General features: G+C 42.9%; 1 protein-coding gene across 2 annotated transcripts in view; it reads left to right on the top strand.

Annotated features, from left to right (window-relative positions):
* The window catches only part of srbd1 (S1 RNA binding domain 1), a 117,153-nt gene that overhangs the window by 8,964 nt on the left and 94,041 nt on the right, over positions 1–14,148 (top strand). For both annotated transcript variants that reach the window (XM_076743808.1, XM_076743807.1), the window contains exons 10-14: positions 427–530; positions 1,210–1,317; positions 1,534–1,691; positions 2,695–2,785; positions 2,956–3,063. In XM_076743808.1, coding sequence (XP_076599923.1) covers positions 427–530; positions 1,210–1,317; positions 1,534–1,691; positions 2,695–2,785; positions 2,956–3,063 — 569 coding nt within the window. The remainder of the gene's footprint in view (positions 1–426; positions 531–1,209; positions 1,318–1,533; positions 1,692–2,694; positions 2,786–2,955; positions 3,064–14,148) is intronic.

The following is a 14,148-nucleotide window of genomic DNA, read 5'->3' as shown; positions in this document are numbered from 1 at the left end:
GCTTCCTTTTCCCATAGCTTTAATGTGCTGCCAAATAGAAACCAGACATTCTAAAAATGTAGATTTTAGATTCAGATTTTTATGCTCGAGGTTGTGTGAATGTCTAAATGACCGGGAGCTTTGTAGTTTAAATTCAAGTAAAAGTCCAGCAATGCAACTGCAGCTGTAAAGAAATAAAATGAAGCTGTGTTTCACAATTGCATAAACAAACTTATCACACTTCAAATGCAAACATATATAAAGGATAGAAAAATCACTCGATTAGTTAGCACCAACAAAAACAGAGGAAAATACTGTGTGAATTTGTTTATGCTTTTTATTGTGTGATCTGTATATTGTATTGTGCTAAAGGCGGGCTGTGTGTGCGTATTTTGTGTCGTGCGCCTGTATACACGTGTGTGTGTGTGTGTGTGTGTGTGTGTACAGACCTTGGCTATTAACCGAGGGGAGAGTCTGAAGATTTTGACAGTGAAGGTGAACATTCCTGACAGAGTGAAGTGTGATTTCACCAGGTGGTGCATCAACAACAGGTCAGAGGCACAATACACACCCTTACACACACATGCATGTGCGAACACTCACACAGACACACACACACATGCATATTTATTAGGTATTCGGTATTAAAGGATTAACAGTGAATTGGAAGCTGATTGGAGCAGAAAAACTGAACATTAACACAAAGACAAAGACAAATATGAAGGCTCCTCACTCTTGTACAATCCATTCCATGGTCAAGGATTCTGTAGAGAAGATTTTACCTTGAGAAATGAATGAGTTGAGCAGAAACCCAAGGAATTTGAAATGATTTTTTTTTTTCACAAAGTACAGCTTATTTAAAAAAAAAAAAAAAAAAAAAAGATTTTCTGGTTCATGTCATGTACTGCTCCATTTAGTTTTGCCCGCACTTATTGGAATTTTGGATCAGAGGAACATTCAATAACATATCGAAAGCACTGTATTTGTAAAGTTGAACACAAATGAAATGTTGCTCCGAGTCAACTTATCTTTTTCAGATAAAGGCTAAAGAGATCAAATAAGTGATTTCTTGCACAAATTGGGTTTTTTTAATGTCTCAGATGTGCAGCATATTTTCTTCTGAGAGGGAGTCAGCTTGCAGACAAAGAGAAGTCGTATTTACTTATATAGATTGTGTTTTTTGGTAGAGATGACCCATAGAACCCCACCTCACACACTATTTTAATGCAGGTGGAGACCAAGGACGTTAGCAAGAGAGGAGCTTCGTGCGATCATCAAGAACGCAGTGGAGGACTCTTACAAAAGGCTCATTCTGCCTTTTCTCACCAGGAGTTACAGGTATTTTAAGTGTGACTGTTTTCATTCACTCTGGATCCCTGCTCGCTCTTCTTCTTTCTCCATCCCTCCCCCTTCTCTTTTTTCTCTTTATTTCTTTTTGCCCTCACCATTCGACTGACCTCTACTTCTCTCTGCACTCTTTTTGTTCCCCCACCCCTCTGCCCATCTTTCCCTCTTCCTCTCTCTCTGCCCCTCTCGTGCGTTCGCTCTCTTTAGGACTAAGCTGACAAGTACAGCCGAGAAGGAGTCGATCGCCATGTTTGTGCGGAACCTCCGGCAGCGCCTGTTGGTGTGTCCAGTCAGAGGCTGTGTCATCATGGGGGTGGACCCTGGCTTTAGACATGGCTGTAAGCTGGCAGTTCTCTCCCCCACTAGTAAGTGACTACATAGTGTACTGGACTCATGTGTACACAGCCAGTATTCACTTCATCCCGTCTTAAGACACATTTTTGTCTTTTCGCCTGACAGCTGTTATCTTAGTGTTTACACACTACAGTGCGATTTTAAGTTTGATAATTAGATAATTTCACTTTTTCTACCTTTTTGATGATTTATATTGTACATTTCATTTATGTGGTCTTTCAATTTGTGCTTTCATGATGCAGTTCTCGTGTTTTGTTTTGAAACATGCTATTTTAATAGTTATCATTATTTAGTAGGCACATTTATATTATATCCCCTTGTGCCTGACTTGCATCCAGGTTACTTACGTTTTTAAGAATAGTGCCTATTGTGCGAGGTGCCACCTGCTCATCAGCAACAATAACCATACACAAACACACTCACACACTGATGGCATAGCCTACAGCATTGGGAGCAATTTGGGGTTCAGTATCTTGCCCAGGGACACTTTGACATGTAGATGACGTGTGAGTCCGGCAATCGAACCACCGACCCTCTGATTAGTGGACGGCTGCTCTGCCTCCCGAGCCACAGCTGCCCAGCTTTAGTGCCACCGCAAATATGTGGCATTTTATTTGATTTTTGTCTGACTGGGACACACTCACACATGCTCTATTGATGATTCAGACCTAGTACAGAGATATTGAAGACTCATGCGTCTCTTCATTATGTTGCACGGACTACTTGATTAAGCAGGAATGAAGCCAAATACTTTGTCCGAGAGGATTCCATGCAGCACCGCTAGAGTGCTAGACTAGATGCCATTCATCATTGTCCTGATAGGTAGATTACGAGTGTGCACGCACATGTGTGTTTCTGTGTTTAGGGCATGGCTGTATCATCAGACAGCATGCAGTGGAGAGACATTAGCTGATAGTATAGAGTTTATTCTGTTGAGCCCCCTCTCGTCATGATGTCTCATCAGCAGCATTGTGTTTTCTCTGCCTCTGTTTGTCTCCATCTCTCTGCTCTCAGGTCAGATTCTCCATACTGATATTTTGTACCTGCATAATTCAGACAGACACAGAGAAGCAGAAAAACTGCGCCACCTTATGATCAAATACAGGTACTGCTGCTTTGTGTTTAAATCTGTATACTTTGTCATCCTGTCTGCCTTCTGATGCATCGCTGAGTTATAAACAGGGAAAGTGAATTGTGAATTGCACCTCATTTTTTAAACCTTTTTGGTTGCTTCCCTAATCCTCATTGTCCTTCTCTTCCTCTTGTCCATACTAGCTGTACCAGGGTTGTCATTGGCAACGGGACAGCATGTCGTGAGACTGAATCCTTCTTCGCTGACCTCATCTCGAGGCGCTATTGTCACCCCCTGGACGTGTCCTACTGGTAAGGCCTTTCATCCAGTGCATACTAGAACAGGCTCCAGTAACCCGTGACCCTGAATAGAAATTAGTGGGTGTTGAAAATGGCTGGATGGATGGATGAACCTTACTTTCCAGAGGGCTGACCTTCATGGCGTAGTTTGGGCTCATGTGATTCTGACATTATCTATTATGTCTCAGCAGTTAATACATAATGTGATTATACAGTTTTCATTTATATTCCACAGCATGTTTTGTATATTTCAGTGAAACAAACTACAATTCATGTTTTCCACTGTTTGAAAAACTCCTCAAGCACATTTCAAGACTTAAATATTCAAAACCTTCTAGAATAAATGTTCAATGAAATGTTCTTGAGTGTCACTTGTAAAGAGTCAATGCCAGGGTTCAGTCTGCTTTAATAAGAGAGTGGGAGGGAGGTATGCAAGGATGGGGAAGACAGTGGGATGAAGGGGGATGTCACTGAGGTCAGGAATAATAGTGATGAATAAGAAATTATGGTCTCTGTATAGAAATGGAGAAAGTTAAGTGTGTGGAGGGTAAGGGTGGGTGAATCAAAGAGTTTGCAGAGTGAAAGAGTAAAGGACAAGAGGAGAATGTGTGGGAGTGAGAGAGCAGGACACAGATGGAGAGAAAGACAAATTGGAATGTGTCCCTCAAGCGAATATTGTCCATTAAAGCCATCTGGACTTTGTTTCACTTCGGTCCAATTAAAGAGACATTTCGCGGCCCGCGTTGCGTCTGTAACCAGGCCCAGTCCACACTTCAGAATACAACAGCACAGAACCTCTGTCCAAGGATAATAACCACTGGCCTCTCCCTGCTCCGTCTCTTTCGCTCTTTGCTGAGTTCCATGTGTGTTTGTTGACTTGAGGTTAGCAATGGGACCACAGCCTAGAATCATTCTGAGCTGTGCGTGAATGTGTGTGTGTCTGCATACGAGACTTTTCCCAGTATCTTTGAGTTCATGCACACATGCACACCAAAGGTCATACCTTCGGTATAATTGCCCACATTTTTCTCTGAAGTTCCATTTTCTGTCTATTTGCAAGAACAGAAAGAGTGAAAGTGGGGAGTTTATTAAGTTAACTTCCACTTGATTATTTTCATGACAGACATTTTTTCCTTTTGAGTAGACTTGAGCGCCTCCAGTGCAGCAAAATTTCACATCTTGATATAATGTCTCTCTTGTTCGTTCTTTGACTGGAGCTAATGGCATTCGTGCTTTTCACAACACATGAGAATGTTGTTTTTCTGTTTGATGTGGTGCTGGCTGAATGTCCTCGATCACCTGATATGATTAACTGTATTTGAGCAGCACGTAGCACATGTGAAAGTGGTCTGCCTTTGCCTTAATATGGTTTGTGGCTTTTGTGGGTGCATGAACTTTGGATCAGCAGAGAGATGTTATTTTGACGTTAGCCATTGAAGTACGGTCGTTGTGATCTCGACGATATCGCCATGAAGTCGTCGGGTCTAATGCCTTACTTTGGTTTCTTTGGACCGTGGTTGATGTAGGCTCAGAAACATATGAAGATGTTAAAGCTGAATATGTGTCTGTAATAAAATGAACACACAGACTGCTCTTGCTGCACTTCTCTCTCAACCTTCATCTTTATTCCTATCTTCACTCCTCCGTCTCAGTTCTCTCCTTTCTTCCTCGCCACTGTCTCCTTTTCCATCATCTGTCCTCTTCAGACGTTCCCGTTGTAAAAGCTTGATCAAATAAATGTGCTTTTGAAATGGCCTGCAAAGTCCACACGCTGGTATTTCAGTAACTGCTCCCAGTCGTACCTCTGAGGTGTGGTTCTCCCCGACATATCTGTTTGAAATACGACACTCTGGGGTAAGGGCCCACTTTGCATGTCAGTGTTACACACTGTGGGATATATATGATACTCGGGTGGGATTAACCTCAAATTTCTCAGCGCAAATGAAATTTAAGCACCATTGCAAGGACATAGATCTCAAGTAGCTGAAGCACAAATATAACCTAGTGTCCTTTTGTCAGTCTGTGGTGAAAAGCAAACTTTAATTTGACATTTAGAGGTGTAAATTTTAAGCACAGTCCTCAATCATTTGGAACCCACATTGTAATCAGTTATTAATTAATTGTTTAATTAACTTGAAATACCTGTTTTTCTTCCAAGTGTGTTTTATTCAAACGAGTGACGTAAATAAATAATACATAAATGTATTAAGTAGGTATTAGGATCATTGATTAGAGAAACACAGTGAAAGTCTATGCAACGTGGCAGCTGATTATTTCACTCTCCGGCATCTCGTCTTTTTATGATGCCTTTCCTGTCGCATGGAAAATCACTCTCACTGCATGTATGGTGCACAAATGAAACAGCACACCCCACATATTGGTTCATGTGTTCTTGATTGTGTGAAATTTTTAGCGGTGATTAATCAATCATAGATTAATCCTTAACATCCCAAATAATAATTAATCCAGACACAGAAAATCTCTCAGAAATTGTGTCAAACACACAACACCAGCTTTGTAGACACAGTGCCTTCTTTGAGGATGTAGTCGGGGCAGCACATGCCTGCTCTGCTGCTGCATTAACAACGTATAACATTTATTTTCTTTATTTAAGACTCTGTAAAGATATCCGTGTGAACGCTGCTTTCTAATGTGCTAATTCTGACCAAAATATCTCCTGATACGTGATGATGGGAGGGCAGGGAAAGATAGCTGGCTTCAAGGAGTGACGGTTGTTGCGGACTATGAGGGTCTTACTCCCCTGCTGACTGACCCACAGCTGACCCTGACCTGCCATGAGGGGAAACTCATTACCACGGCAACAAGGATGATGGCAATGACGGAGAATCGTTATGTAGCATCAGGAACAGCGAGGGGTCTGAGTGCTCGCTGTGAATGTCCCCAGTATAATTAATTGACCCAGTTTCTGGTATATTTTGTGTGTGTTTCTATATGTGTGAGCATTGTTGTCGGCTGAAGCAGGTTCAAACAGTTTTTGATCGACAGGTGTGGAAAGTCTTTCAGGCGGTCCTTGTGTAAGAAGCTGGCTCTGCCGCGGCGGTGGAAAACCACCGGCACATACAGCGACCTTGCGCTGCACAGACGAACTATTCCTGAGCTGAATACTGTCCTGTCTGTTTCAGTGTGTTTGCAGAGCCTCTGACTCTTTCCATTGCTCCATTACCATCCGTGTTTCTTGGCTTCCCTTGTTTTTTGGTCTTTTTTGTCATCCTTAGCTGCTGAAAGCAGCTGTGCATTTAGAAAGATGTATTTTGGCTCAAAAGCAAATATCCACAAAAATGGAGTGAGAGCAAGAGAGACTGTATTTTGTCTTCATTGTTTAATTTCATTTAACCCAACTTTTTAACATCATTACCTTGTTAGTTGGAGTCGGCCATTAAAATGTGACATTGCCAGTTTTGATTTTTTTTTTTTTATTGGCAGAAATACTGTTAGATGTTTTATATGGCTGCTCCTCTGCTCTCCTCTGCTCTTCTCTCCTCTCCGCCTTGACAGTGCAGTAGTTCATTAAAGACCTCAGCCTCATTTGCACCATCTGCTTCCTGTCTCCCTGTGAGCCTTCATTGTGCCTCCACCCTCTCTTCTCCACCCACCACTCTCATTCTCTCTCTCTCTCTCTCTCTCTCTCTCTCTCTCTCTCTCTCTCTCTCTCTCTCTCTCTCTCTCTCTCTCTCTCCCTCCTTCTGCCTCAGTGCTCAGCTGGAATGACAGCCAGAAATGGCAGCCTGCGGGACATCCTTACTTGTATTTTTGTGTGTGTGTGCGTGTGTGTGTGTGTGTGTGTGTATGTGAGGTTTTCAGTGCCTCAGTCCCGTCTGAGTAGACTCATTGCACTCACTGAGTCACCTCTTCCATAATTTGTAGTGTGGCCTTTCCTGAAGACAGCCAAAACAAGGGCACACATCTGTGTATCTTTGTGTGTATGTTGGAGTAGTGTCATTTAGGTGGAGGAATGGGTGTGACTGTGTATAAAGGGCCAGTCAGTGTGTGTCCAATACAATATATATATATGAGCACTGTTGCATCAAGCATAATGAGCCCAAAGCTCTGTGTGGAGCTGAGATGTGTTCACATCTGCGTTTTGTAGCAGGCAAAGGGGATGTTGGAAATTAACACAAGTAGCACAGTGTTTTATTTCAGGATTGAATCAGTTTCACTTACTCGAGAGCTGGCACAGCGCTAAAACAAAGTGTGCACATAGGTCTGGCTATGTGGGACTAGGCTTTCACCATCTGAAGAGATGTGCATGCTCATCTGCATGCGCAGAACAGCCAATAGGAACACCCTCCTTCTGAAATGACCTGTGACTGGTTGAAATCTCCTGTTATGGGCACATAACAGAGCTGAATGATGGCAAAAATAAACTTCCCACCACAGCTTTAACAGAAATATTTGACCATTACTTCTCTGTTGATGGATTAATTGGTTAATTGTCTGAATGCTAATTTACAGCCGATGTCAAATAAATTTTATAAACATCTCTTGGACAAAAATTCTAAACCAAGGTCTGCTTACATGCTTTTTCCACAGCTTTCATTTCACGGTTGTCATCAATTCCATGTGGAACATTTCACAGGTAAACAGGCTCAGTGGTAACAGGTGATAGTATCATGATTGGGTGTGAAAGGGGCATCCTGGAAAGGCTCAGTCGATCACAAGCGAGGATCTGACATACTGCACTTTGACTTAAACGGATCCATCAGAAAATATTTTTCTTGAAAACCCAAAGTTTAGGTTAGAGTATAGAAGACATTAGCATGGTTGGAATAATGGTGGAATTAAAATTTATCACATTCTGCTGGCAGTAAGATGTCTTAGGGGTCAGCGTGCTGATCAGTTCACTCTAAGTGTTATCACACTGAAATGATAGTCCACTTTAGAGTGTTTATCTTTAATAACAAGCACATGACCTCATTAATATTTTGGCAGGTTACCACTATCATCATGGAGGCCTTTTTAATTAAGCGGGTTAAACGATCTGCTGTGGAAATTGCCTCGGATGTGTGTGCTTGTCTTGGATTTTAAAGTATTGATCATTATGTCACAGGCTCAGGTTCGTTATTTTCCCTCAAGTTTTATTTTGTTGGTTTTGTATAATGATGAAGATATTCAGTGAACTTGGCTGTCCTGACCAGTTAATTGAATCAGCTCTGTTTCGTAAATAAATATTATTCTCGAATTTCATTACATTTTTACTATCACAGAAAAACAATTGAAAAGTACAGTGCACACCTAGCGTGGAACTTGAAGGTCAGTCAAACAAAACTACCATAATAGAAAGTAATAAACATTTTACATGACCTTCTCCAAGGGGAAAATAGTTGTTTGCTGCATGTACAATGGAACATAAGGATGTCGAACACGTTTCTTTTTTCCATGTAGAAATGTCAGTGTAACCACAGCGTAAAGTGTGACAGCTCTTCAAATGGATCAGATCTAAGAGTCCTTTATCTCCCTTCACTGTTGTCTTTGCTAAGTGAGGATTAAATCACCAGGTTTGACTCTTCATCCCCCATTAGATTTACAACAAAGTAACCGTACATGATTAAGCTTGAACAATGCCTCTATGAATGACCAGCATCTTGCAGGACATTATACAGCATGAGGTATTATTTAGCTGACAGGGTTTGTCTGTGCCTGTGATGGCCCCCGCTGAATGCACATGAGGTTATTTGTCATACAGCTGTGTTCCAGTCATTTAAAGACCTCCTGCTGGATGTCAGTTTGTGACACATTAGTTTAAACTCCTCATTTCTGACTTCGGTAAACTCTTTTCTAGGTCGTATGTGGCTCAAACATGAATGTGCATTGATGTTAGCTTGTGTTTTTTGCATATGGTGTGATTATTTGCTTACTGGTTATTGTCATTAACACCTGCTCATGGCTAGCACACTGCCCACTGTTGTGTGTGTGTGTGTGCATGCATGTGTGCGTGCGTCCATGGTGTGTCTGTGTTTCTTTCTGGTTCCCTGACAGGCCAGTGCAGCCTGACCTTGTCTGTCATTGTGCTTTAGCACTGACTGGTAGAGCATGCAGGCTTTGTCAAAACTCATAAGAGTACTCAGCACCAACCAGACAGATGTCTCTGTGTGTGTGTGTGTGTGTGTGTGTGTGTGTGTGTGTGTGTGTGTGTGTGTGTGTGTGTGTGTGTGTGTGTGTGTGTGTTTGTGTGTGTGACGCGCAGTGGTCCGTGTCACTCTCGTCAGCTGGTGTTTCTGGATTTTTGTGAGAGGAGCTGATTTGTAGGGAAGGCACAAACCACACATACACACACACACATACCACTGTGAGTCGTGATATATTGACACTCAAGATGTAACTCCTGTACCTTTGAGAAGATCTTACAAATTGTAAGAGCACTCTGAAGCTGTCATTGGCTCCTATTGCTTTACCGCCATCTCCATGAATCACTTTACAGATAACATTAATCTTGAATCTTTCCCATGTTTTACATGCTGTTGACAACCTCTGCCGACTGCTGTACTTAAACCTGCTTTTGTTTGCATATCCATCTGTTAGAGTGAAGGATAAAACAGTTGTTTTTTCCCAGTTGCAGAACGAGCAATGAAGAGGTTTTAAAACATGCATCTTATCTACTGAGCAACATAAATGAGAAACATGATGATGATGTTTGTGGGTTTATGGTTGCAGCTGCTTACGGTACCAAATTGGACTGAGTGTTTTAATATTTTTGACTTGAATGCTCTTTGTCTGAGGCAAGTGACGGCTGCTGTTGATTGTTCAACTAAACTTAAACTCTGTTTGCTTTCACAGTGATGTGGTTGAACTATCATACATTTGAATGTTTTAATATGTGTGCTTGGGGCTGTGTGCATGAAGAATGACAAGCTGACAGTGCTTGGCTGCAGCAAGCTGATGTTAATGATATCAGAGGGCAAGAATATGTGGGGTAAGGTTAGGGAGAACTTTGGGCAGCGGTGATGATATACACACACACACACACACACACACACACACACACACACACACACACACACACACACACACACACACACACACACAGCTAAAGGCAAAGAAAAATGACATCCAGTTTCTTGACCACTTGCTCCACAACTCCTGAAGGCAATGTGATGACCGACCCTGTTACTTTTTCATAATCACACAAACACATCCTTGAGGCTCTCCAAGTCTGGATTCCTGTTTGCCTTGAATGAATGAATGAATTACAATATATTGATATGAAATGAATGTGCTTTAATTTTCAGTGCCTTAAAGGAACTGCTTTGTCCAAATGACGATTCTTGCTACAGTTCAATATGACATCTTTTTTAGCCTTGTTTTCTCCATGTAGCTATGTGTTTTCCCGATGTTGTGTTCTGTAGCTGATAAGAGTAGCAGGTCATGTCTCTCTCTAGTAGTAGTGTCACCGCTCTCTCCTTGACTGGTTCATACTCTGAGTTGTCCGAGAGCAGTATAAGCAGTAACAGCAGGAAACACTCACATAGCCAACAGTATATGCCTGCATTGACACACAGCCATTCTTGCAATAAGTCCTTGACCGTCTTGCCCTCCGGCTCACTCCTGGTGGGATGAGATCATTATTACTGGCTAGCTGATGGACCTGGAGGACAGTGGTGTAGACTGTATTTATGACTGCGTGTGGGTGCGGGTGTGTGTATCCCCTGTCATGTCCTGTGTCCAGGCATGCTCCCAGGGCCAGGCTGAGTGAGTGATGAACATACAGTGGCAGGACCAGCGATGACTGAGTGAGATCCAGGCACTCAGGCCTCACCGAAGGTTTGAAGGTTGGACGGAAGGAGGAGCAGGGGGACAGATGGATTTAGAGGCATGGAATGGCCCCAGCCTGGCTGTGGGGTGTATCATCATTTCAGAGGAGGAAAGTGATGACTTAGACTTAATACAGGAAAGCTTTGGCAATGTTTAACATTGCAAATAATGGTAAAAATACAGCTCCTTTTAAAAATACGAAATTGGTTTCTTAATCTTGTTTGAGCAAGACATATATGTTACATATACATGGATGGAAGGTTATAATGGGAGAGAGAAGAATGGGAACACAGCTGTCCTCTAGTCAAATCATTACTGTCTCTACCACAGAGGAGCCACATTACTTTGGAGAGTAACGAGCAACGGAGGATGGTTTGGACATCCCTCAAGATGAGTGTAATGTGATAGAATTTGATTTAGATCTGTGACTGAATGTCACACAGGATGACTGGTTACCTGATGGTGGCTGAGGGAAGTAGGTGCAGAAGGTAGAGAACAGTGTAAAGCACTTCTGCTTCGAATTGTTGCACCCTGGGAGCTGTGAAATCTCTAGTATATGCCTCTCCTTACTTTCACCTACCCATTAGTCGCAATGTTTACTCCAAAGGGCCTGAAATGGCCGTGACATCTGTGTCCTCGTTCTCTGCTTTCCTTCATTACCTTTTCCTTAATCGCTCTTTCTTCCTTCTTGATCTTTGATGTATATTTTGGTGTATTATGAGCACAACCAGCTTTTGGACAGGTAATTAAAATTGAAACGTCAATTCCATTTATATAGCCCCATATCACAAATCATGAATTTGCCTGAAGGGGCTTTTCAATCTGTACAACATACTCGATTTGTTGTATTAGACCTTTGTGTTATGACAGATGGTACCACAGCTCAGCAGTGTTTCTCGGAAAAGGTGTCTTTGTGTTTGTGTGTGTAGCTCGTCATTGGTAGTTGAAACAGGCCTTCAGCATTCACAGGTGGCGTACAGTGAATATCTGCCAGCCTCATCCATATCACCCACAGCGTCTTTCCTCCCACCATGCCTCACTGGTGGTCAGCCTCTGTCCGTTCTTCTCCCCCTTTACTCCCCCTCCATGCCATCCTCCCCTAGGGTGCCAGCATTCCCTGCGATGGTCCTGCGTGTGACAAACATGTGTGATGAGTCTGTGTGACACGCCATGTGTGTATTTGTGTTTTGGGTGTGTATGTGTGCATGCCAGTGCATATGTGTTTGTGCGTGACACAAGCGCAGGCCTTTGCTGCAACCAGATTGACGTGAGTGTCTGTGAGGCTTTGCTCTTTTCAGACGTGCCTCACACTGGCAGTTGGAGTTTATGTGTGTGTGCGTGTGCCTGCCTGCCTTCTAGCGCCTCGCTAGAGACTGACGGCCCCTGACACCTGCCATTTGGACGCTTTTCTCTGTGAAAAATGTCATCGTCTTCAGACCCGACGTATGTGTGTATGTGTGTATTCGTGTGCTTGTGTGTGTCTGTGTGTGTGTGAGACAGGGAGATGGTGCGTCCCTCAATTTGTCTCCCTGAGGTCAAGCTTTGCAGCTGACTGAACAATGGACCCAAGCTGTTTGAGCAGCCGGGACAGAGAAACTTGTGTGCGTGCATGTGTGCGTGTGTGTGTGTGTGTGTGTGTGTGTGTGCGCGTGTGTGTGTTTGTCTGTTTTGTATGAATATATTTTGGGCCGCTAATATATGACATCACAGCTCCTTCTTAAGCAGTAAAGCAAGGCCAATCTGAGTATCCTGAACACAAACTGAGATGTGATCAAAGTGACAGATAGACCCATTATTGTGTGACAGTATATACTGTATATAAGTAATACATAGCTTTTTGATTGTAAAATAAAATATGCCTGCAGTATTTTACTTCCAACTGATTTGTGAATATCAGCAACTTTCATGCAGAACCCTGACCTGGAGCTGTGTTTGGTGAACTGAGCGTATTCATTTGCAACATATGGCTCTGGACATGCTGGATGGTGAAGGCATGACCCACTCTGCCTCTGATTCATTTACCCTGATATTCTTACTTTAACCAATTTCTTCATGTCTGAACATAATCAACCCAACCAACAAAGAGTGCGAGTTGGCCGGTCTTGACTTCGCCATCCTTGTCCAAAAAATAATTGGCATGCCGTCATAGTTAGCGCAACTGGCAATTCAGATGCAGCTGTGAATATTTAAAGGACAAACCAGTCGAGATTCCGATGCAAAAAAATCTTACATGTTAACGCAAATTAGGCTCATGGGGTCTGAAAATACAAGCCTGAACCATGCAACGATACATTTGAAGCATCTGACCAATCTGGTGAAACATCTGCAAGTGAGTGCTGATCACAAGAAATCATTAACAACGGGTGAGACCATGAGCTGCAAACTTCTTCCCACCAAGTCAAAATTGTGGCATTTGGTGAAGGATCTATGCTTATGAAAAAAGGCCACACATTGCGCAGTTTTGTACAATTTTGTTTTAAATTTTGGAGGACTTGATATATTAAGATATAGGAATTTGCATGTCTTTGCATTTAGCCAGAAAATCCTTTTTTTCAGCAAATTCAGTTTATCTCTGCTCACTCGCCCCCACCCCCTCCACCTTTTTGTCCTGTGTATCAGATTAGTTGGTGATATTATTACCCCACTTCTTTTCTGACTGATCTGATGAGCTCTTTTTAATTTAGATTAAGGCTGTGTGAGCCAGAAGGCTGTAATGAGGTATCAAAGTGTGTATCCATCTCTTCCAATGGTGGGTTTCTTGAGGGGCCGCAGCGGGCCAGTCATAATGTGTGTGTGTGTGTGTGTGTGTGTGTGTGTGTCAGGCCCAAGGGTGTGTCTCAAAGACGACCAGCAGGGGAAGAGATAGGGGAGCCAGTTTTTGACTTTGCCCTAGGATGGGACAGGGCTAAAGGCAGGCCTCTACTTATGTGGTTTGTGTGTGTATACAATTGAGAATGCGCATAAGTGGTAACCCTACAGGGCCGCCAACTCATCGCTTTACACCAAGAGGCGACCATTGACTTTGTGTCTCCAAGTGTGTGGGAGTGTGTGTCCTCGCTTTGACCGTCCACCCTCTTAGGCCAGAGAGCAGACAACCTTCTGCTGGCTGCCAGGATGATGCCCTCACGATGGCCACAGCCACAGACTCTGTGGCGATGAGGGCTCAGAGCTGTATCCATGACAGTTCTGTTACCCAGCTGCCCCAGCGACAGCCTTAATTAAGTCAGACATGATAGGGGCTGGTGGCCTCCCCTTTTTTTCCTCACATGTCCTCTTGTGTTCTATTTTTCTGCACGTTCTGAATGATATCTGTTCACTTTTTTTTTT

Source organism: Chaetodon auriga, chromosome 11 (genome assembly GCF_051107435.1).
Source record: "Chaetodon auriga isolate fChaAug3 chromosome 11, fChaAug3.hap1, whole genome shotgun sequence".
Lineage (NCBI taxonomy): Eukaryota > Metazoa > Chordata > Actinopteri > Chaetodontiformes > Chaetodontidae > Chaetodon > Chaetodon auriga.
This window is presented reverse-complemented; position numbering and strand designations above follow the sequence as displayed.